We start from the raw sequence: 25,374 nt of genomic DNA on the forward strand, positions 1-25,374 counted from the left end.
AGCTTTTTGAAATCAGAAAATGTAATTGCTATTCCTGTTTTCCTTTAAAGACAAAGATTTGTTTACTTAACAGATGATCTATGAATACATTTAAAAAAAAAAAAACCTTGAAATAATACAAAAGGTACTCAGTGAAAAGTCTGCCTCTCACTCCTGTCCCATAGTGCTACTTTTCAGACATTAAATAACAGAAAACAAGTAGCTGCTTGTAAAACAATGTGGTTACAGTTTTAAGAGATGAATTTAGAAAATAGTATTTGTTGTGTGGTTTAAATTGTCAAAATAAGAAATCCTTATTTTCTTTATCCCAGAAACATCCAGACCTTATTTATAGCTTCATGTGGCATCTATAACTGATCTCAGAAATTCTTTTTTATTTTATTTTATTTATTTTTAGAAAGAGGGGATGGGAGGGAGAGAGAGAGAGATGGAGAGAAACATCAGGGTGTGGTTACATCTTGCACACCCTGAACTGGGGACCTGGCCCACAACCCAGGCATGTGCCCTGACTGGGAATCGAACCGGTGACCCTTTGGTTAGCAGGTCATCACTCAATCCACTGAGCCACACCAGCCAGGGCGGATCTCAGAAATTCTTAAATGCCCTTTTAATAATCCAATATAAGTGAGTCCTGCAATTAGAATTTTCACTCAAGTAGCAGGAAAGCACTGATTTTAGAGGTTGGTGGGCTTTTGAGGACATATTCTGTAGTCTTTTTGCTGTTTTTTGCTTTTGTTTTAGTTTTTTAAGTTCTTTGGCTATGACTCTAACAGTATTGATTTTTTTTTAAGAGTACAAATACTTCATATTTCAAAACGTGTCCCCAAGAACTGGAGGAAAAGTAACATTGCACTGGCACACAGTCACTGCTTTTCCTCTCTTAGTCCTCCCTCTCCTGCTCCATGATAAATACTGTAGTTCTGTTGCAGAAAGTATGCCTGTCAGCTCAGATAACAAATGTTTGGTTTTTTATTAAGTCAGATTACCTTGCCCTTGGTTTCTTGCCCCTGTATACCACCATGTCTGGTGGATATTGCTATTTAGTTTTTGCCTACATGCTCTTAGTCCTCCTTATACTTTACTGCTCAGAAGCCAGCCATGCTCATCATAGTAAGATGTTTGATGGAGAGAAGATATAAGTTGTGATAAATACTGTTTACGTTCTTTGGTTTCTTAAACCAAAGAATTGCCTTTGGTGGTTCTATAAATGAAGAGACAGGGCATTAACAGCAAAAAATAAAAAGAAAAATAAATAAATAAATCTTTTAAATGATTAAATTCTTCTTATAAAGATAAATTAAAAGTTGAAATCTCATACCTCATTTTGGTATATATTTTGTATATTTTTATTTTTTCCATCTATATCATGTTCAAACAGCTTTAAACTCATTGTATATTTCATGATACAGTAAACTTGACTGCTGCTTTTTTCTTCTTTTTCTGGAAGACATATAACCCTTGATGAAGAAAAATCTTCAAGGGGAAATAATATTAGCTGTTTAAAAGTCAGTCATTGGTCTGCTAAGCACTTTACTGTGTATTTTCTCCTTGCTGAATTACTAGGTCCTGATGTAATAGATGTATTTTAGTCTGTAATTTATCACTGATAACTTAATATACAGTTTGGAAACTCATCTTTTGAAATTTTATATTTTATTTGCCATTTTTATGTTATAGTCATTGAATAATCAATCTGGTAAGCTATATAGTTTTTATTTTAAAGAAATGGTTCTCTTGAATATGGGATAATTCACATATTCCTTTGCTATTCTAATAAAAGACGTGGACAGATTGGACAAAACGGAAAAAAGACTCATGGACATGGACAACAGTGTGGTGATTGTGGGGGTGGGGGGCGATGTTAAAGGGAACTAAATAGTAATAAAAAAAATTTATAATAAAAATAAAAAGAGTAGACATCTGCCCAGAAAGATGCCCAAACATATCCAGTTTTTAAATACAATTTTAAGGGGGTTCATGGATAATTAAAACTATTATGGTCTCGTAAGATAATTTTCCAGGAACCATAGTTCTGAATCTTAACACAGTTAACTGTTAGTTCAAATACATCCAAATCTTTATTCAGCTGCTTGTAAATGAATCCTAGAATAATGTTATTGCTATTTGAACACATCTGATTAGTCTTAATATTTTCATTCTAGGGAAAAGTCAAGTTTGTGTCTGAGAATTACACAACTAACTATATTAGCCCATCTTCTGGCTATGATTGCCACGTGGCTGCAAATATTAACAAGGTTTCTCACAAGACGAGTCATTTTCGTGCATTTGAACTGAGTCAGGTATCAATAATTTCCAAGATACATTTCTGCATATTATGTGTTAAGTTTCAGGACGGGGTGGGTTGAGATCAACTTGGTATATGTGGAGTTCTGTAGTGCTACCCTGATTATAATTCCTTTTCTTTCAGTATTACCTGTATGAGCTTTTGGGCAGCACTGTTATTGAACGACCTAGACAGATTCATCCTTATGTAATTGTAGCTTTTCAGTACAGAGAACCTAAAAGGATGGCAACACCAACTCATAAAAGCATGTAAGTAATTATGTACATATTTTGTTTTACTGGATTTGGTTTTTTTTTTTTTTTGCTTTTATAAAATTGCTCTTTTTTTTTTTTCCTAGACTTGAACCCAGTGAAAATGGTAAGGAATTATTTAATCAGTTCTTCTAGTTTTTTTTTTAAATATTTTGTTCATAAATAAAATAATTTTGTTTTTCTTACCCTCATTTCTTAAAGTCCTCATCTGTCCATGGAAAGGAAAATTAATTATTCAAGGCTGTCTGCTGTGTGAAATAACTCTTTGGTCCTCTTTTGGTACAATGGTTCCAAAACAACTGTAAGTACTGAACTTCTGTTCTCTACTAATGCTTGTATAATTTTTAAAAATCTCATTTTGAGTTCTTGCTTGTTGGCACTGGTGTGAAATACAGCAGTTGTATTTGGTTTTAGATTAGAGTACTTCTGGGCAGATATATAGAACATCTGGACCATGACACAGGAGACATAAATTCATATCTAAATTCTGACCTTGGCCTTTAAAATAAATTTGTTTTAAATCTTTGACAACTCATTTTTTAAATTTTAGTGTCTTAATCCATTCATGGGGAAATGATTTGATACTAGAATTTTGATTTCCCCCCCAAAAAACAAATTCGATTTGCCTAGATACAGCAGGTAATGATAGCCACTTAATTATATTATTGAGTCTTAAGATTTGCGATATCCAATTTTCTAATAGTTATCTGATTTTTCTAGACTTGGTATAGTATTAAATAGAGTAGCTGCTCCATATTTACATTATAATGAATTATAATTTCTTCTGGAGAACTGTGAAAGGCATCTTACAAAATCTTTTTTAGTCTGTTCTAGTATTGAGAACCATTGAAAGGTAGACATAGTTTAATTGAAATATAAGGTGAAAACTTGCCAGCCAAGATGGAGAACTACAGAGACATGCTGCGTCTCTTTCCACAACTAAGAAGGAATACATCTACCTCAAAACCAGAAGTTCCAGAAAATCAAGTTGCATGGAAGTCCAATAAATAAAGATATAAAGAAGAAATACTCATCCAGACAGTAGGAGGAGTGGAGCCGGGGAGGAGAGGACGCGGTGTGGTGGTGGTGGTGGTGGTGGTGGTGGCAGCGGCAGCAGCAGTGGCGGCGGCAGTAGCAGGCCGGCAAAAAGCACATTTTAAAAAGTCGGGAGGGACATCTGGGAAGCACTCCCAGCACCAGAACAGACCGCGCAGCTCACAATCCCAGCACCAGGGAAAATAGAGCCTCATTGCTTCTGACTGTGCAGACCAGTGGGGGTTGGGGTGGAGGAAGTCTCTTAGCAGAGTCCGTTTGTTTAAAAGGCCTCTACGCAGACCCATTCACTCTGGGAACAACAGCCAGGGCAATAGCTAGAGAAGCACCAGTCCCATACAAAGTGGGAGAAGTGCCTGGAAAAGGGGTGAGTGCTGAGCAACTCAGACCCTTCTCCGACATACAGCGCCACAACGTGGTGAAACGGGTCATCCTGTACTGAGAAAACCTAAGGTTCCACCCCTTACAATGTAACAGGTGCAACAGCTCTACCTAAGACACAGAGGCAAACAAACACAGGAGCCTGTCAAAAGAGGAGACAGAGAAGTATGGCCCAAAAGGGGGAACAGATCAAGGTTCTAGTGGGAGAACTAAGCAATGAGGAGATAGCCAGTATAACAAACGAGGAGATAGCCAACCTAACAGATGCAGAGTTCAAAACACTGGTGATAAAGATGCTCACAGACTTGACAGATATACTTGAGTATGGCAAACGCGTAAGGGAAGAAGTGAAGGCTATGCTAAATGAAACGAAGGAATATCCACACAAAACCAATGGTGAAGGGAAGGAAACCGGGGTTCAAATAAATGATTTGGAACATAAGAAAAAAATAGTTAACCAATACAGAATGAGGAAACAAGATATGAAAAAACTGAGGAGAGACTTAGGAACCTCTGGGACAACTTTAAACGTGCCAACATCTGCACCATAGGGGTGCCAGAAAGAGAAGAGGAAGGGCAAGAAATTGAAAACTTATGTGAGAAAATAATAATAATATAATAATGAACTCACCAAATTTGGTGAAGGAAATAGACATACAAGTCCAGGAAGCACAGAGAATCCCAAACAAGCTAGACCCAAAGAGGACCCCAGCAAGACCCATCATAATTAAAATGCCAAAGTTTCAAGATAAAGAGAGAATCTTAAAAGCAACAAGAGAAAAGCGTGAGTTACCTACAGAGGGGTGCCTATAAGACTATCAACTGATTTCTCAAAAGAAACTTTGCAGGTGAGAAGGGACTGGCAAGCAGTATTCAAGGTGATGAAAAGCAAGAACTTACAACCAAGATTACTCTATCCAGCAAAGCTATCATTTAGAATGGAAGGGCAGACGAAGTGCTTCCCAGACAAGGTAAAGCTGAAGGACCTCATCATCACCAAGCTGTTATTATATGAAATGTCAAAGGGATTTACTTAAGAAAAAGATAAAAATTATGAACATTAAAATGACAACAAACTCCAAACAATCAACAACTGAATATAAAAAAAAAAAATCCAACTAAGCAAACCAGAATAAGAACAGAATCATAGGTATGGGGATCATTTGGAGGATTATCAACTGGGAGGGGGAAGGGGCAGAAATGCGGAAATGGCGCAGGGACTAAGAAGCATAATTGTTTGGAACAAAATAGACAGGAGGAAGTTAAAAATAATATAAGAAAGGGTGAAGCCAAAGAACTTAACATGCATGACCCATGGACATGAACTAAGTGGGGCAGGATTGCTGGAGGGAAGGGTTTTATTGGGCAAAGGGGAGCAAAAGGGGGAAAAAAATTGGGACTACTGTAACAACATAATCAATAAAATATATTTTTTTAAAAAAGTGACAGAGGCAGGATTCAAATCTAAATCTGTCTATTTCCAGACATCTTAACTAGAAAAATAAATAAAAGATGAAAACTGATGTGCTGCCAGAATTCATTTTTTCCTGTTGGCCTGTTTTAAAAAGAGAGAGAGAGATTACAATCCATAGAATAAAGTAAATATTCTGTGAAGAAAGAAATGACAAAGAAGGAAAAGTTCTTTCTTCTATAGAAGGCAACTAAAAAATGTAGACAGAATGATGGAATTAGAAAATCACCAATGGCAACACCATAATAATCAGTGGATGCTTAAAGTAGTAGGTGAAAGTTTGATGGTATTTACTTATCTCACAGTATTTCCCCACAACTTATTAACTACAAAGAGAAAAATACAGGTTTTACAATAGAAAAAGAACTGCAGACACCATCTTAACTAAGAGGTTATTGTCATCAGGAATGGAATTAACATTTCTGTACACCACATGTGAATAACACGAAATCATTTCTGTGGTGTTCCTGCCACTCTAATCAGGAGGGAACAGACATGCCAAGATTAAGGGACATTCTGCAAAATAAGGGACATTCTGCAAAAAAAATGGTGTATTTCATTCAGAAATACCAAGGTTGTTAGACTTTTACAGCTTGAAAGAGACTAAACACACATGTCTGATAGGACCCTAGACTACAAAATTTTTTTCTTTTATTATAAAACTATCTTAGATAGTTGGCAAAATTTGAATAAGGTCTATAGGTTAATTAATTGTATTATACCATTGTTAATTTCTTGATTTTGCAAATTGTTTCGTGGTTGCATAAGGATATGTCCTTTTTTTAAGGAAACACAGAGAAGTATTTAAGGAGGAAGAAGGCATATATAAGTCTAAGTACTTTAAAATAAGTTTTAAAGAAGGAAAATGAATTCAGGTGAAATGATGCAAAAGCCTGGATGTGGTTCATTCTGTGACATTGCATGGTAGGCAGTGCAATATTGTCAAAGGTTTTTAATCCTTACATAGAAAACTCTCATTATAGTATGCATAATTCTTCCACACATCTGGATATTTTGGTTATACCAAAAATACATGTATTCAGAAAATGAACATATTTGCAGACCACGGTTTATGGGGTCATATATTTGAAAATTATATTTATCGATGTGTATCTGTATATTTATAGGTACACATGTTACTTGACCTTTAAGAAATTTCTTGTGGTTACAGTTTTTTTGTTAGTATTTATATTAGAAAACCAAATATTGTGTATGAAGCTCTAGATAGTTTCAGTGTTGATTACATTGCGTGATATTGTTTTGTTTTTAATAGACCACATGAACTAGATTTTAAGTATGTAATGAAAGTGTCATCTTTGAAAAAAAGAATACCAGAAGCTGCCTTTAGAAAACAGAATTACTTGGAGCAGCAAAAAGGTCTGTTGAAATACAATGATACACTATATGTGTGGGGCTTTGTTCCAGTTATTTACCCCTCTTATACGTACACTTACTTTATTTTTCCTTAAGTGGTTCTTTATAAGGATCTTTTGTGAAAATTGCTAAGTTGCTATATGGTTCAATTCCTTGGACACCAACTAGAAACTATGTAAGGTAGTTTCATCTAAGATTGCAAAGCTTAGTTTTAATATGGAATACTGAGGAATTTAAGTAAACAGATAAGCTTCCAAAATAGTTGAAGACTCATTACCATTTTTTTCAAGAAGAACAGAGTCTTCGTGGTTATCATTTTTATGTATGTGCTTCTTTTTTATTATTATAATTAAATTTATTGGGATGGCATTGGTTAATAAGATTATGTAAGTTTCAAGTGTACAGTACTATAATACGTTACCTGTATAGTGCATTGTATGCTCATCCCCCTAGTTCTGTACTTCTAAATAAAGGGGGAAAAGCAGAAAGCATGAGATGGAAATATCTGTCATTTACATTAATTCACGGAACATTGATATTTATATTATTTATATAGTGTTTTATGTGCCTTATTATAGTAGTATCAGTATAAATGAAAGCATTGTTTTCAAATACTTGATATAGTAACTTTTTATTAAGGTGTTTTATAACCAAGAACATTGGATGATAATTTTTTTGAATTGTATTCATAGTTTTTCTTTTGTCTTTTTATTATATAAAATGAATAAATTGGTTATTAAAAAAAGTATAATAGCATTTTAAAATAAGAAATGTTCTGTTTTTCTGATTTTGTCCAGTCTCTTGCCAAGATATGTGCTTCAATATGTATGAAGTTGAACTATCAAACAAAGAAGGGGGAAAAATAGATACAGTAACAGAAGTCATTAAAAATAAGCAGTTGGTAAGAATGATCATTTAAAATAATTATTTTTTTCCTTAAGTTGAAAATTTGATATTTAATTATTAGTTGCTGTGCCTAGATTAAATTATTTTAGCTTACTAAGGATTTTTATTCTTAAATATTTATTGACATATTATTGATACAATATTTATTGACTGACATTTTCATATTCTTTTTTTTTTAATGTTTTTTATTGATTATATTGTTACAACAGTTCCAATTTTCTCCCCCTTGTTCCCCTCCACCCAGCACCCCCCTCCCCCAGCAATCCCCCCAAGTCCATACCCCTGGTTCGTAAAAATTAACTATCCCCCCCCTCTCAAATATTAGGACCCTTTGTAATCTTGTGAAGGACAATGAGCGAAGGTCTCAAGCTCCTCTAGCTGCTTCAAGCTGGACATGGTCGTCGTCCTACCTACCCTTGGGTCCAGAAAACCCTAATAAGAGTGGGGGTGTGGAGGGGAGGGTGGCCTTCCCACATGGGGAAGGATCGTGCAGACTCCAGGTCAGTTGGCTGTCTCCGGTCAACGGCGTGCTTGGTTTAACAGGCTGGTGTCCTTGTTGTGTTCTGGGGGCAACAGATTTGGTGAAAAGGGTTAAAAGACATCATTCAATCCATAACTACTAGATGACAAAAGGCAGGGATTAATTTTTCAATGTTCCATATTAGGGGAAAAAAAAAAAAGCTTCTTTGTAAGAAGGTGTGCTAGGCGCATCTCGCCTGTCCAAAACCCTTTTGCCCATTATACTTAGTTTGGGCTGAGGTAAATAGTTTAGGTTTTTCCCCCTCTCAGACCTCTGGGCCTTTTCTGTCCAAGCCATTAGGATAGAAAAGAGAAACCCGTTTTAAAGTGAAGCCCACAGACCACCCCATTCTTCCCCAACCCAGCCATTTAGTTCAGCCAAACCGTTGAGTCTCAGGAGGCAGCGCTGCAGAGAGGATTAAGTGAGGCTTATGTGTACAGATAATCACTCAGGTAATGCGATCATTGGCTTATGTCCTTTGAAAACAAAAAACACGTGTTAATTTATGTAACATAACCCGCAAACAAGTCTCTAAATCTGGAGAAGAAACTTTTAAGACAGTTAGTTGCCCTGTTTTATACTCTACTACTGATCATTGTGATTTTCCTTGAATAATAATTTTTCTCCCTAAGGTTACCCTCCTTGTCTTTAAAGGGACTACATTAAGTCCATTTTTAATTTATCCTGTTCGTTTGCATAAACATAACAAGAGCAGCAAATGATCACTTATGATCTTTAGTTCTGCTTTGCTGGAACTTACCCAAGGAATATTTGGGGTGACCTTCAGTCTGTTCTTCAGGGCACAGAAGCTGTGCCACATATCTGGCATTCATCCTTGCCTGTACACACCTGTTTTTCCCAAGTCTTTCTGGTCTTTCCTTGTGCCTTAAGGTCCCTTCTAGCCATCTTTCAGGAAAACAACCTTCGTTCCTTCCCTGGAAAGATTGCTGTGGACCGCACAACCAACCATGGTACCAGGCCTTTTATCTCACGGGCTTTTATTACCTTTGAAAGTCATTCCCAGTTCCTCAGGGCTTTCTGGTAACAATCTGAGCCCAAGTATGTTTCCTTTAGGCTTGACATTCCAGTCAAAGACTTGGTCAAAAAAAAAAAAAAAGAACCTCTGTTGACAACTGGTCTTATTAGTTCTATGCAAAGGAACTTATGTCATTACTTACTTGTTTAGAATGCCAAACTCTGGAGGGATCAAATAGGGAGAAAAATATACAACGTGAAGGAAAATCTTTGTCCTAATATTCACTGAACTGGCATTTCCATTCTTCATATTTTCATTTTTCCCCCACTAAAAAATTTTTGTTTGTTTTTCCATTACAGTTGTCTCACTTTTTTAGCCCTCTTGTTTCCCTGCACCCTGTCCCTCCCCTCCCCCACATTTAGTCCCCACTCAGTAGCACCTGTCTGTGGGTCATTCATATATATATATATTTTTTAACTTTACCCATCCCCTTACACCTTTCTTTTCCTCCCCCCCGCCCCCCTTGTTACTGTTAGTCTACTTCTTGTTTACATACCTCTGGTTCAATTTTGCTCATTTGTTTGTGTTGTTCATTAGTTTCCTGTAATAGGTGACAGCATAAGGTATTTTTCTTTTGTTGCCTGGCTTATTTCACTAAGCATAATTTTCTCTAGTTCCATCCATGTTGTTGCAAATGGTAGAAGTTCCTTCTTTCTTTCTGCTACATAGAATTCCATTGCGTAAATGTACCACAGTTTTTTGATCCACTCATCTACAGATGGGCATTTAGGTTGTTTCCAGCACTTGGCTATTGTAAATAGTGCTGCTATGAGCATTGGAGTGCATAGGTTCTTTTGAATTGGTGTTTCGGGATTTTTTGGATATAATCCTAGCAATGGAATTGCTGGTTCAAAAGGCAGTTCCATTTTTAGTTTTTTAAGGAAATTCCAAACTGTTTTCCATAGTGGCTGCACCAATCTGCATTCCCACCAGCAATGCACCAGGGTTCCCGTTTCTCCGCATCCTCTCCAGCACAAGTTGTTTGTTGATTTGTTGATGATTGCCATTTTGACTGGTGTGAGGTGGTATCTCATTGTGGTTTTAATTTGCATCTCTCTGATGGCTAGTGATGTTGAGCATATTTTCATATGTCTATGGGCCCTCTGTATGTCTTCTTTGGAGAAGTGTTTGTTCAGGTCCTTTGCCCATTTTTTAATTGGGTTGTCTGTCTTCTTGGTGTTGAGTCGTATGAGTTCTTTATATATTTTGGAGATCAATCCCTTGTCTGAGATGTCATTGGCGAATATATTTTCCCATATGGTTGGTTTCCTTTGCATCTTGCTGATGTTTTCTTTAGCTGAGCAGAAACTTTTTAGTTTGATGTAGTCCCATTTGTTTATTCTTTCCTTTATTTCCCTTGCCTTAGGAGATATATCAGTGAAAATGTTGCTACGTGGGATATCTGAAATTTTCCTGCCTATTTTTTCCTCTAGGACTTTTATGGTGTCACGGCTTACATTTAAGTCTTTGATCCATTTTGAGTTTATTCTGGTGTATGGTGTGAGCTGGTGGTCTAGTTTCATTTTTTTGCATGTCCCTGTCCAGTTCTCCCAACACCATTTGTTGAAGAGGCTCTTTTCACTCCATTTGATGTTCTTTCCCCCTTTGTCAAATATTAGTTGACCATATGAACCGGGGCTTATTTCTGGGCTCTCTATTCTGTTCCATTGATCTATATGTCTGTTTTTATGCCAGTACCAGACTGTTTTGATTACCGTGGCCTTGTAGTATAGTTTGATATCGGGTATTGTGATTCCTCCTACTGTGTTCTGCCTCAAAATTGCTGTGGCTATTCGGGCTCTTTTTTGGTTCCATATAAATTTTTGAAGTATTTGTTCTAGGTCTGTGAAATATGTTGCTGGTATTTTAATAGGAATTGCATTGAATCTATAAATTGCTTTGGGTAGTATGGACATTTTAATGATGTTGATTCTTCCCATCCATGAGCATGGTATACGCTTCCATTTATTTGTATCTTCTTTAATTTCTTTCTTCAGTGTTATGTAGTTTTCTGTGTACAGGTCTTTTACCTCTTTGGTTAAGTTTATTCCTAGGTATTTTATTTTTCTTGTTGCTATGGTAAATGGGATTTTTCTTTCAGTTTCTATCTCTGAGTTTTTATTGTTGGTGTATAAAAATGCCTTCGATTTCTTTATATTGACTTTGTATCCTGCTATTTTGCCAAAGTCACTTATTAGGTTGAGTAGTTTTTTGGTGGAGTCTAAAGGATTTTCTATGTACACTATCATGTCATCTGCAAATAATGACAGTTTTACTTCCTCTTTTCCAATTTGGATGCCTTTTATTTCTCTTTCTTGTCTGATTGCTGTGGCTAGAACTTCCAAGACTATGTTGAATAGGGGTAGAGAGAGCGGACATCCTTGTCTTGTTCCTGATCTCAGGGGGAATGCTCTCAATTTTTGCCCATTGAGTATGATGTTGGCTTCAGGTTTCTCATATATGGCCTTTATTATGTTGAGGTATGCTCCCTCTATTCCCATTTTGCTGAGAGTTTTTATCATAAATGGGTGTTGTACTTTATCAAATGCTTTTTCCGCATCTATTGATATGATCATGTGGTTTTTGTCTTTCATTTTGTTTATGTGGTGTATCACGTTTATTGATTTGCGAATATTAAAGCATCCTTGCATCCCTGGGATGAATCCTACTTGATCATGGTTTATGATGTTTCTAATGTTTTGCTGGATCCGGTTTGCCAATATTTTGTTGAGGATTTTAGCATCTATGTTCATCAGCGATATTGGTCTGTAGTTTTCTTTCTTTGTTGTGTCTTGACCTGGTTTTGGAATTAGGGTTATACTGGCTTCATAGAACGAGTTTGGGAGTCTTCCCTCTTCTTGTATCTTTTGGAATAGTCTGAGGAGGATAGGAGTTAGTTATTTCCTAAATGTTTTGTAGAATTCACTTGTGAAGCTATCTGGTCCTGGGCTTTTGTGTGCTGGGAGTTTTTTGATTACTGCTTCAATTTCGCTAGCTGTTATTGGTCTATTCAGACTTTCTGCTTCTTCTTGATTCAGTTTGGGCAGACTATAGTTTTCCAGGAATCTGTCCATTTCCTCTAGGTTGTCAAATTTCTTGCCATACAGTTGTTCGTAATAATTTCTTATAATTCTTTGTATTTCTGTGGTATCAGTTGTGATTTCTCCTCTTTCATTTCTGATTTTATTTATTTGGGTTCTCTCTCTTTTTTTCTTGATGAGCCTGGCTAAAGGCTTGTCAATTTTGTTTATCTTTTCAAAGAACCAGCTCCTACTTTTGTTGATCTTTTGAATTGTTACTTTAGACTCTATGTCATTTAATTCTGCTCTGATCTTGATGATTTCCTTCCTTCTACTTGATCTGGGTTTTGCTTGTTGTTCTTCCTCTAGTTCTTGTAGCTGTAGGGTTAAATTTTTTATTAGAGATTCTTCTAGCTTTTTTAGGTAGGCTTGTATTGCTATGAACTTTCCTCTTAAGACTGCTTTCGCTGTATCCCATAGGTTTTGGGTTGTTGTGTGTTCGTTATCATTGGTTTCCAGGAACTTTTTGATTTCTTCCTTGATGTCATTGTTAACCCATTCATTATTTAATAGCATGTTATTCATTCTCCATGAGTTTGAATGTTTTTGAGTTTTTTCCTTGAGGTTGATTTCCAATTTTAAGGCATTGTGATCTGAGAAGATGCTTGATATAATTTCAATTTTCTTGAATTTATTGAGGCTTGTTTTGTGTCCTACCATGTGGTCTATCTTTGAAAATGTTCCATGTGCACTTGAGAAATATGTATATTTTGCTTCTTTGGGGTGTAAACTTCTATATATATCGACTAAGTCCATTTGATCTAAAGTGTTGTTCAGTGCCTCAATATCTTTGGTGTTTCTTTGCTTTGAAGATCTGTCCATTGTTGACAATGGGGTGTTAAAGTCCTCTACGATGAGTGTGTTGCTGCCTATATCTTTCTTGGAGTCTTTTAAAATTTTCCTTACATATTTGGGTGCTCCTAAGTTGGGTGCATATATATTTATAAGGGTTATATCTTCTTGATGGATTTTTCCCTTAAGTATTATGAAATGCCCTTCTTTGTCTCTTTTTATGGACTTTGCTGTGAAATCTGTTTTGTCTGATATAAGTATTGCTACCCCGGCTTTTTTTTCATGTCCATTTGCTTGGAATACATTTTTCCATCCCTTTACTTTCAGTCTGTGTAGATCTTTTGTTCTAAGGTGGGTCTCTTGTAGACAGCATATATGTGGGTCATTCTTTCTAATCCATTCAGCTACCCTATGTCTTTTAATTGGAGCGTTTAATCCATTTACGTTTAAGGTTATTACTGATAAGTACTTATTCATTGTCATTTTCCCCCTTTGTACTCGTGTTCTTCTCTGTTTCTGTCTGTTTCTTTATCTTCTTAGAGCAGACCCTTTAGCATCTCTTGCATTGCTGGTTTGGTGGAGATGTATTCTTTTAGTCTTCCTTTGTCTGAGAAACTCCTTATTTCGCCTTCCATTTTGAATGAGAGCCTTGCTGGGTAGAGTATTCTTGGTTGTAGGCCTTTGTTTTTCATTGCTTGGAATATTTTTTGCCATTCCCTTCTGGCTTGTAGTGTTTCTGCTGAGAAATCTGAGGATAGCCTTATTGGAGCTCCCTTGTATGTTACTAGTTGTTTCCCTCTTGCTGCTTTTAGGATTCTCTCTTTGTCTTTGGATGTTGCCATTTTAATTATGATGTGTCTTGAGGTGGGCCTGTTGGGGTTCATCTTCATTGGGACCCTCTGTGCTTCCTGGATTTGCATGACTCTTTCTCTCCTCATGTGAGGGAAGTTTTCTGTCATTAGTTTTTCAAAGAGGTTTTCTATCCCTTGCTCTTCTTCTTCTCCTTCTGGAATTCCAATGATACGGATATTGTTATGTTCCATGTTGTCCTGCAGCTGTCTTAGAACCTCTTCAGTCTTGTTCAGTCTTTTTTCATTTTGTTCCATTGTCTGGGAGTTTTTGTGTACGTTGTCCTCCAGCTCGCTGATCCGATCTTCTGCTTCCTCTAGCCTGCTTTTAATTCCTTCTACTGTGTTCTTCAATTCAGAGATCGTATTCTTCATTTCCTCCTGGCTCTTCTTGATAGCTTCCATGTCCTTTTTGATGCTGGTATAATTCTCAGTAAGTTCCTTATAGTTCTTCTGGAGTTCACTGTAGTTTTTCTGGAGTTCTTTGTAGTTTCCGCTGAGCTCATTTAGCTTCTCCATAATCCATGTTTTAAATTCTGCATCTGATATTTTGCTCCCCTCTATTTCATTTAGCACTCTTTCTGGGGATTCTACCTTTCCTTTGATGGGGGGTTGTTTCTCTGTCTCCCCATTTTTGTGATTCCTTTTGTTTGTTGGTGCTTCTTGGAATGATCAGTTCTTCCTGGATCTGCCTCTGGTAGCGTCAGATCATGTACCAGACTGGCCCTAGGCAGCCTGTTGGGGACTTCCAGGGATCTACTGCCTTTGTCTCTCTTCTTTAGTTGTTACTATACTCAATCTGTGATCAGCCGTCAGGCTTAAGGACCGTGGGTGTGGCAACTTAATTCCTGTAGGCAGGGCTTTTATTTCCCCTTAGTAGGACACCACTTGGAGGGGGATGGTCTGTCTGCTGTACTGGGGCTGAGTCAGCACTGGCTGGTCCTGGGAGGGGGTTAGTGTAGCTTCCACTTACTCCTCCGCCCTCCTGGATCTCCGTCTGTGTTGTCCTTGATGATATTTCTTTAATCTGTCTGGTTGTATTTCAGCTACTTTTTGGTGGATCTTTTTCTCTGGTTAGTTGATTGAGAGTCACTCTGCCCACCTTGTCTTGAGATCTTTTGTGAAGGTGCTGCTAAAACATAATTACACAACCCAGACAAGAAACCCACACCCTCCAATGTCTCCCCCAAATACAATCCCACTATAGGCTGCAAATGAGCCCGTGTTAATATACTTGTGGAGATACTGGGACTCTTATTTTGTAGGAGAAACAGAAAGGAGTTGTTTTAAATGAAGGAAGGGTAATTTTTGAGCTGGATGTTGATAGAGTATTAATATTAGCAATTGGGATCAAGGTTATGTAAGAGAGCAATTAACACACTGTCTATTTGAAAGGGAGGGGAGGGTTACAGTGTGGAGAGGGAAAGTGGAAGTGTATAGTATTAGGATTATATAATCGGTATATACTATATGATTAGCGTGGGAGGTAGGGTAGACACAACAGACATCCAGGTAGACAGACAGCCAGAAATTGAAAGAGAGGGCTGGGGAGGTTGGAAGGTAGGAAATAGATTGAGAGAGAATTTTTTAAGGATAAAAATACAGAGTAGAAAATAGCAAGACAGGAAGGGAGAGAGGAAAGAGAGAAAGTAGAGAAGAGAAGGGTAGGAGAGAGAACAAAAGAAGAAGGGGAGGTAGAAGAGAGGGGACTGGATTAAAATTCTTTTTTAAATTATATGTTATAAAAAAGATTAGGATATTAAAACATGATATAAAGTTTCAAGATACAGAGAAAAGGTGAATATAGAGAGAGAGGAATAGGAGATAGGAAAGCAAGAGGATTTGGGAGGAAAAGAGCTCAGAGGAGGGAAGGAAATCAGGAGGAAGAGGAGATATTAGGGAGGGGAGGATTGAAATTGAAGAGTTGGCAAAAGATAGGATGAAGGAGAGAAATACAAGAGGTAGGGAAAGAAGTGGGGGGTGGGGTAGAAAAAGAGAAGGGGTAAGAATGGGAGAGTAAAGGGAGAGGGGGATAGATTAGAATTATAATTTGAATATTAAGAGATTAGAATATAAAGTGTAATAGGGAGAGAGAGAGATTATGTATAGGGAGAGAAGGAAAATAAGGACAAGAGATGAAAGAAAAATGAATGTAGACTGAAGGGGGACAAAATAAAGAAAGAAATTTAATAAAGTTGAAGGTGCATAGCGCAGAGAAAGGAGAGGGTGAGAAAGGGAGAGAACTTAAAATTATAAAATTAACTGAGAATAGGATGCAGGGGAGAATGCTAAGGGGAGAGAAGGGAGGGAAGGGGAGTGGAGAAAAGGAGGGAGAATAAGAAGGGACTGACGGTAGGGGTAGTTAGAGAGTGAGAGATAAAAGAATGAGGATTTTAACTCAATTCAACTTTTATGCACAGTCTCTGGGTATTTTTGGTTTGTTTGTTTTTTGGTTTTTCCTTGCTTCCTTCCTGAGTCTGCTCCTATTCAAAATTCCATGAGTTTCAAATCTTTTCTGGTTGGTTGGCTGGCTGTGGGAGGGTTCTGCTTGATTCTGGGGTTGCTTGTCTTTTTTTTCGTGGGCCTACCACCGCTCTGCTGTGAGCTGCCTTTAGTTGTCCCCTCCTGAGTCAGCCTCAGCCCTCCTCAGGCTTGTCCAGCTACTCCTTCCCTCTGTTGGTCCAGCCTGTGCCTGCCAGCAATCCCCACCCTGCCTCCAGTCCTGTCTCTATTCCCAGGCTACAGCTTCTGCTCTCTTCCCTGTCTATATGCCTGCGCACCCTACCTCTCTCCCTGTCTCAAGATCGTCCTTTTGTTCTGCAGGACTCTGGCACAGTCGGTCAAAGTGCCGGGCCCAGTGGCCCTTTCCTGCCCAGGGCCTCTCCCCTAGTCTGGAGCTTTGCAGTGGCTTTCCTGCCTGTGCTCTTCTCCTTGCCCCAAAACTTTCTCTATTCCAAGCTACCGCTTCCGCTGGCTTCCCTGTCTATGGGTCTGCGTGCTCTATCTTTCTTCCCGCCACAGCACTGTCCCTTTGTTCTGTGGGACTCTAGTGTGGTTGGTCAGCGCAGCACTCTCCTTCCCCGGAGCTCTCTGCCGGTCTGGAGCTCAGCAGCAGCCCTTCCCTGCGGGCCCTTCTCCTTGCCCTAAAACCGTCTCCCCTCCAGAACCTCCACCTCCGCTCTCTTCCCTACTTACACACCCTGCACGTCCTATTTCTCTCTTAGCCCCAAACCTGCCTTTTGTTCTGTGGGATTCTAGCGCGACTAAAGAGCAAACACTGATTTCAAGAACACAGTTCTCCCCCGGTCCGGAGTTCCGCAGCAGCTTTTCTGTGCGGCCCGTCTCCTTGCCCCAAAACTGCTCCTTTGTTCTGTAGGGCCCTAGCGCAAGTGCTGGGTGCGCCCGGGATGCCGAGCTTTCCGTCGGAGGTTGCAGCTGAGGATGTTTCTCTCTAGACTCAGGTCACACAGTTTCTCCCAGTCCTGGTTGTTCACTGTTCTCTCCCTCCTCTGGCTTTTTCGGCCAAATCCTCTCCCTAGCTCCCTACAAGAATTCACTCCCGGCTAGTGAGCTCTCCGGCTTGATACTGCAAACGCACGGAGTCTCAGAATGACTCAGCCTGCAGTTTGTGATAAACCCCTCCACCCCCCTCCACGCTGCTCCCATGATCTCCTCCCCGTTCACATTATCAGATATTCCCACTCACTCAGTCATTCCTCCCCGAGTTTGTTCCTCCTGGATTGTCTCCTTAACAGGAGCGAGCTGAGAACACTGTTCCTACTCCGCGGCCATCTTGGTCCCCCCGACCGACATTTTCATATTCTTTATATCTTAGTTTGTGCTTCATTAGTCAGTTTATACGCCTAATTTTAAGACTAAAAGAACAGTTTTCCTCATTCTTTTTGTTTTTGTTTTATGACAAAAGAATTGAGTAGATCCTGTAGTGTTTTTTAATTAATCAATGACCACTTGTGAGGTAGTTATTTAAAAGCGACCCATGTCAATCTGAAGATTTAAAGGTGGAAAAAAAAGTTACTGCCTCTAGTTTTTCCTAGTGTAGACATTATTAATAGGCCTAACTTTTCAATTCTAGGTGGTAAGACAGATTCAAGTAGTGTTTGCTCAGGACTTTTCTCTTTCACCTTGACCCTCCTGTGTGTGATAATATTGCCCTGACACTGCTAGTCAGGGCTACTGCTTCCTGTTAGAGAGAGAGAGAGAGAGAGGGGAGAGAAAAGGGGAAAGGAGGGCGAGAGAAAGAGATCTGCACACCTCTCAATCAGTAACTGCAAAGGAAATGGACTGTACTAACTAGCTCATACCATTCAGAGGCCACCTTCCAGAATTGGGTATGTGGGTAGTCCCACCAGTCTGCAGTGTTAATGCACAGCAGAGAACTTGCTTTCTGTAGTAAGAAGTTGGAATCTGCAACATTGGATGCTGAGTGGAAAACTATTCAATATCTACTATAGAATTGTAGGCTATAATATTTGAAGAACGATAGTTGATTTTATTTTTGGAAATTAAAAGCAATAAAGTCCAAAGATACTTTAAGAAAATGTGTCAATGAAGAAATTTCTTGTGAATGCTTATAGTAGTATTGAAAATATTAGCGACTTAGTGCAGAACTTGGCTTTTAAACCTGTTAAGTAATAATAGTTATAGAAATTACATACCACTTAAGGACCTTCCTTCTCAGTGCTTCATGCTTTTCTTACTTCATATATTGTGAATATTTTTTACATATCAGTCTCCCCAGCTAGACATTGAGTTTCTTAAAGGCAGGTATTATGTGTTAAGCATCTTTGACATCTTAGTACCTGGTGTATAGTGGATGAGAATAAACTATGTGGGCTTGTGCCTTAGAACACTGAACTTCAAGAACAATACAGAGCAAGGTCTCTTTTTAAAAGGGTGTTGAGCACTCATGTGCCTAGATATTTTCTGTGGATAAGTGTCTAGAAGTACATATTTAAAAGATTCTGAGTTCTCTCCATGAAGGTTAAAATAGGAACTTTATATAGCCTTTTCAGCATATAATTTGAGAGACTGACAGTTTATATTACATATTTCTGTTTTATTTGCACATTTTTTGGGAAGATAAGGTATGATTTTAAGTAGACAGTGATTTTACTTTTCATCTGTTTTACAAAATCAAAATGCAGAACAGTGTAGAGGCTAATTATTGTCACTTTTACTTTTTTATATCAATAGAAAATGAAATAAGAACTATACCTGTTTTCAATCTAATAGATACCAAAGCTGTGGGTATATGTAATTATTGGTATATTTATTTAGTAATTCTTTATTGAGTGCTTACTAAGTGCCAGAGGCAGAAACAGAAAATAGTCCCTATCATCAGGGAACTTTTAAGACTGGGTAGAGACAAAACTATAACCTATGAAATGCATAGGGGCTATAATAGAAGGTATGAAAATTCACAAAAGAGGAACTCTATTTTTATAATTTAGAATGATGGCTTTTAGATAAATTCCCCAATTCACTGTAAACATTAAAATGTCAGGTTTGGTTTGTTGTTTTGCTCAAGATTCCACTGAAAACAGTGGTGGAAAAGAGAAAGAAAAAAATTTATTTTCATCTGCATTTTTTATTGCCACGGGAGCTAATTATGTTATTTTATTTTCCATCTCTTATGATGCTGTGGAAAGGATTCTTTTATTAGATAGACTCTTCCAGTCTTTCTAGTTCCAGGATTCTGTGACATATTGTGTATAAACCTGAGCTTAAGATGCTAATCATAGGTCTAATTCACGTTGAATTTGTAGTAGTTAAATGGGAACAGATTGGTTACTTAGGCAGCAGTATGAAATGTCAAGCATCTCAATGAAAAAATGAAGTAAGTCAATTCTGATGGGTTTGTCATTATCCTAAAACTAACCCTTGATCTAGTTATTATATGTAGCCCTAATAGGGCCAAGATTAATTGAGCGCTAAAGGAACTTGCAATTCCTGATACTGCAGGCAGGATTCTCCTGATCCCATAAACACTAACATTTCAATATATTTTTTTATTTACTTTTCGTTAGCTCAAAATTCACTGAATTGAATGTGGTTGAGGGAGGAGAGGAATTGAATCTTCTTTATTTTTTTTTTATGTTTAAGGCACTCATCAAATGCTTAGAAGATAGTGGGGTTTTCATTTTACTTACTTCATCATCCTTAATATCAGAAACAAGTAAGGACAACTTTTTTTTTTAATTATTTTTCAGTATGTTTATTTTTGTTTTATAAGGTCAACATCCTAACTTGTCTTCTGATTCTCATTATGTATAGATTTTGGAGATGAGCAGATGACTCTACATGGATTACATTTATTCCATTCATCCCTGTCAGCAGGTAAGGGCACAGTGACTACCAGTTCACTAAATCTGTTGCACATTTTTTTGTCTTGATCTTATATAACCTGTCAACTCTGGTAACTATTCTTTTATATAACTCTTCTTTTAACCGCCCTGGTCAATTCTTCTTCGACTCTGTTGCACACTTGTTCTTTCCTCTAGGCTTCATACCCAGTATCCACCTATCAGTTCACTTTTTCACTTAAGAGGTATCTGGTGTTCCTCAAATTCAGCATGTTCAAAACTGAATCAATTGGTATTGAACAGTAATAGCCAGTAGAATAATATTGTAATAATTGTGTATGGTGACAGATGGCTACTATACTTAATAGTGATTGCTTTGTAAGTCATGTAAATGTTGAATCAGTATGTTGTACACCTGAAACTAATATAATACTACATGTCAACTATAATTAAAAGTAAATTTAAAAATAAATTATAATTCATCTTTTAAAAAACCCACAATAGCTAGGGGATACTTTTATGATAGCCTACCAAGTAAGCAGGACTCAAGGCCTTCACAGATGCAGTTCTCTGGACTACTTGTCTCCTTTCGTTTTATTGGGTGGTGTTTACCCCTGTAGTGCAAAAAATATTACTCATACAGTAAATGAATAGATATACAGTTTATCTGTGGTATTAAAATTTTAGAGGACAGTTAGGAAATAAAATCTAAAAAGGTTCTTGGTGTTGGGGGTGTGGATAATGAAAAAAATCAAGAGAAGCTCTGACCTAGTCTAGTCTGTTATTTATATCTGCCACGTGTCAGTTTAAATATCGCTTTATTAATTCTTATCACCACTCTGACCTCGGTGAGTACCCTAAGCCTATCATCAATTGAATTTAGATACTTGTATATGATTTAATGCCTGCCTTTCTTGTATTCTATTGTATCCCTACTGCCTAGCAGTGCCAGGCACATAAAACATAATAGATGTTTGCTGAACAAGTAAAGTAAATGAGTCATTTCTTTTTGTCCTATGAAGAAATTTTCCTCCTTGTTTTAATTCTGTGTTAAAACATAAATTTGTGTATAGCCTTTATAAAGCTACAACCAATACAAAAATGTTCACTTACTGATTTTAGAGCAAGAAGAAGGTGAATGGAAGGAGAGAGAGAGGGAGAGAAACACTAGTTGGTTCTCTCATACATTCCTCTACTGGGGACCAAACCTACACCTAGGCATGTGCCTTGACTGGAGATTGAACCCACGAACTTTCAGTTTATGGGACAGTTCTTGAACCAGCTGAGCCACACCAGCCAGGGATCTAAATTCTCAAAATAATTAAGTGTTCTGGAAAAATACTACTTTAGTATGAACTATTGGTAGTACATTAGAACAATTTTTTAAAATCCTCACCTGAGGATATGTTACTGATTTGAGAGAGAGAGAGACATCAGTCCCTTGCCTCCCTATATGCACACCGACTAGGGATCGAACCTGGCTAGAGCAAGAACCTTTTCATATATTTATTTTTCTTCAGTTGTTCCTTCTTCAATGATAAACTATAAAGAAAGGAGGGTTTTTTTTTTTAAGTATATTTTATTGATTATGTTGTTATAGTAGTTCAATTTCTTTCCCCTTTGCTCCCCTTTGCCCAGTACCCCTCTCCCCTACAGCAGTTCCACCCCCGCTTAGGTCATGTCCATGGGTCATGCATATATGTTCTGTGGCTTCACCCTTTCTTATATTATTTTTAACTTCCCCGTGTCTATGTTGTACCAACCAGTTATGCTTCTTAATCTCTGCACCATTTCCCCATTTCTCCCCCTTTCCCTTCCAGCTGATAACCCTCCGAATAATCCCCATACCTATGATTCTGTTCCTGTTCTGGTTTGGTTATTGGATTTTGTTATTTTTTAGACTCCGTTGGTGATAGTTGTGATTTTGTTGTCATTTTAATGTTCATAATTCTAGTCTTCTTTTTCTTAAGTAAGTCCCTTTGACATTTGATATAAAATAGCTTGGTGATGATGAGCTCCTTTAGCTTCACCTTGTCTTACTTAGAAGCCTTCATCTGCCCTTCCATTCTAAGTGATAGCTTTGCTGGATAGAGTAATCTTGGTTGTATGTTCTTGCTTTTCATCACCTTGAATATTTCTTGCCAGTCCCATCTTGCCTGCAAAGTTTCTTTTGAGAAATTAGCTGATAGTCTTATAGGCACCCCTTTGTAGGTAACTCACGCTTTTCTCTTGTTGCTTTTAAGGTTCTCTCTTTATCTTGAACCTTTGGCATTTTAATGATGATGTGTCTTGGTGTGGTCCTCTTTGGATCTAGCTTGTCTGGGATTCTCTGTGCTTCCTGGACTTGTATGTCTATTTCCTTCACCAAATATGGGGAGTTTTCCTTTATTTTTTTCTCACCTAAGTGTTCAATTTCTTGCTCTTCCTCTTCTCCTTCTGGCACCTCTTTGGTTTGGATATTGGCATGTTTAAAGTTGTCCCAGAGGTTCCTAAGTCTCTCCTTAGTTTTTTCATATCTTGTTTCCTCATTCTGTATTGGTTAACTGTTTTTTTCTTTCTTATGTTCGAAATCATTTATTTGAACCCCGGTTTCCTTCCCTTCACCATTGATTTTGTGTGGATTTTTCTTCATTTCGTTTTGCATAGCCTTCACTTCTTCCCTTATGCATTTGCCGTACTTAAGCATATCTGTCAAGCCTGTGAGCATCTTTATCACCAGTGTTTTGAACTCTGCGTCTATTAGGTTGGCTGTCTCCTTGTTTGTTAGGTTTGCTATATCCTCGTCACTTAGTTCTTGCACTAGAACCTTGATCTGTTCCCTCTTTTGGGCCATACTTCTCTGTCTCCTCTTTTGACAGGCTCCTGTGTTTGTTTGCCTCTGTGTTTTAGGTAGAGCTGTTGCACCTGTTATGTTGTAAGGGGTGGAACCTTAGGTATTTGTCAGTATGGGCGACCCGTTTCACCACATTGTGGCACTGTATGTGGGTGAGAGGTCTGAGAGGGAACAATGCTGCTTGCTCAGCACTCACCCCTTTTCCAGGCACTTCTCCCACTTTGTATGGGGCTGGCACCTCTGGTTTCTGCCCTGGCTGTCGTTCCCAGAGTAGGTGGGTCTGTGGATATTCTAGGACTGTGGGGGCCCTTTAAACAAGCGGACTCTGCTGAAAGACCAGCAGTTTCTTCCTCTGCCCCAACCCCCACTGATTTGCACAGTCAGTAGCAATGAGGCTTTATTTTCCCCAGTGCTGGGACCGTGAGCTGCGCGACCTGGTCTGGGGCTGGGAACACTCCCCAGGTGTCCCTCTCAACTTTTTAAAATGTATGACTGCATTTTCTGCTGGCCTGCCACTGCCACCGCCACCACCACCACCACCACCACAGCGAGTCCTCTCTGCTCCTTCTACCTGTTTGGATGAGTATTTCTTTTTTATATCTTTGTTTGTGGGACTTCCATGCAGTTCAGTTTTCTGAAGCTTCTGGTTGTCTCTAGTTCTGAGGTAGCAGTTGTATTCCTTCTTAGTTGTGGAGGGAGACACAGCATGTCTGTCTCAAGAAAAGAATTTTTAATGTCTAGCCACATTTTTCTGTTTATTCATATATGTATATTCTTTTTCTTAATACCTGCTCAAATGCAAATATATTTAGCTAAGACTTACTTCATGTTTTCTTATTTTTGCAGTTACTTTTTCTTTCTTTATTTATTTATTTTATTTTATTTTTTTCAGATTTAATGTGTTTTATTGATTAAAATATTATATTTGTGCCAATTTCCCTTCCCTCTGCTCCCCTCCACCCGGTGGCCCCCCTCCCTCCAGTTGTCCCCCCCTTTTAGATTATGTCCATTAGTTGTGCATACAGTTCCTCCCAACCTCTCTCCGTCTATTCCATTCCCTCCTACCATGATCCCCAATTCCTATATCATCTCCCTCCCTCTCCCCACTCCCCCTCCCTGTTGACCTCCCCCCAATATGCTTCCCGTACCCACAGTTCCTTTTCCACTCTCGTTGCCTGTTTAGTTTGCGTTTGTTTCATCTCCCTAGCTTCTGTTTTTTAAACCAGTCCCTTTAACATCTCATATAACAGTGGTTTGGATCTAATGAACTCTTTCAGTTTTATTTTGTCCTGGAAACACTTTCTCTGTCCTTCTATTCTGAATGACAATTTCGCTGGATAGAGTATTCGTGGTTGTAGGTTTTGGATTTTCATTACTTTGAATATTTCTTGCCAGTCCCTTCTTGCCTGTAGGGTCTCCCTTGAGAAGTCAGCTGATAGTCTAATTGGGACCCCTTTGTACATAATTCTTTTCTTCTCTCTTGCTGCTTTTAAGATTCTCTCTTTATCTTTAATTTTTGACATTTTGATTATAGTGTGTCTTGGAGTGGTTCTCCCTGGGTCCAGTCTCTTGGGAACTCTCCTTGCTTCCTGGACCTGCAAGTCTATTCCCTTCCCCAAGTCTGGGAAGTTCTCCTTTATTATATTTTCACTCTATTTTTCAAGTTCTAGTTCATCTTCCTCACTCTCTGGCAAACCAATGATTCTTATGTTGGGCCTTTTATAGCTGTCCCAGAGGTTTCTGATCCTCTCATTGTTGCTTCCCATTTCCTCTCTCTGCATTGGTTGACTGCTTGTTCCTTCTCCATATTCCAGTTTGTTGAAATGAACTCTGGATTTTTTTTCCTCACCATCTGTCTCGTATGTGGTTTTGTTCCTTTCGTTATGAATGTTTTTCGCTTCTTTCTTATCTTTTTCCTGCTCTTTTGTGAATTCTGTAAGCCACCTGATAACAATGGCCCAGAACTGAGCCTCTGACAGGTTTCTTATCTGTTCATCTGTCAGGTTCTCTATCTGTTGCCTGGTGAGCTGTGCCACCGGGATTTCTATAGTTGTCTGCCTCATTTTGACAGATGCGTTTTGTTTTCTTGGGCCGGCTGTAGGGGGCAGTGCCTGTGTACGCGTCACAATTCAGCGACCGGCGCCTGTCCGCAACCTATTTCGCAGCCCTGTGGTGCTTTCTTTGGGGGCGGGGGTCCAAGA

The 25,374-nt window shown here is 38.3% G+C and overlaps 1 protein-coding gene across 2 annotated transcripts in view; it reads left to right on the forward strand.

Moving 5' to 3' along the window:
- Positions 1 to 2,162: 2,162 nt before the first annotated feature.
- The window catches only part of TASOR2 (transcription activation suppressor family member 2), a 56,735-nt gene continuing 33,523 nt past the window's right edge, over positions 2,163 to 25,374 (forward strand). For both annotated transcript variants that reach the window (XM_090266461.1, XM_090266460.1), the window contains exons 1-8: positions 2,163 to 2,300; positions 2,429 to 2,553; positions 2,643 to 2,662; positions 2,758 to 2,857; positions 6,735 to 6,838; positions 7,633 to 7,736; positions 20,141 to 20,213; positions 20,312 to 20,374. In XM_090266461.1, coding sequence (XP_090122587.1) covers positions 2,528 to 2,553; positions 2,643 to 2,662; positions 2,758 to 2,857; positions 6,735 to 6,838; positions 7,633 to 7,736; positions 20,141 to 20,213; positions 20,312 to 20,374 — 490 coding nt within the window. In that variant the 5' untranslated portion in view covers positions 2,163 to 2,300; positions 2,429 to 2,527. The remainder of the gene's footprint in view (positions 2,301 to 2,428; positions 2,554 to 2,642; positions 2,663 to 2,757; positions 2,858 to 6,734; positions 6,839 to 7,632; positions 7,737 to 20,140; positions 20,214 to 20,311; positions 20,375 to 25,374) is intronic.

The sequence above is a fragment of the Furipterus horrens genome, unplaced genomic scaffold, assembly GCF_987537825.1.
Source record: "Furipterus horrens unplaced genomic scaffold, mFurHor1.1.pri manual_scaffold_2, whole genome shotgun sequence".
NCBI classification, from domain to species: Eukaryota; Metazoa; Chordata; class Mammalia; order Chiroptera; family Furipteridae; genus Furipterus; species Furipterus horrens.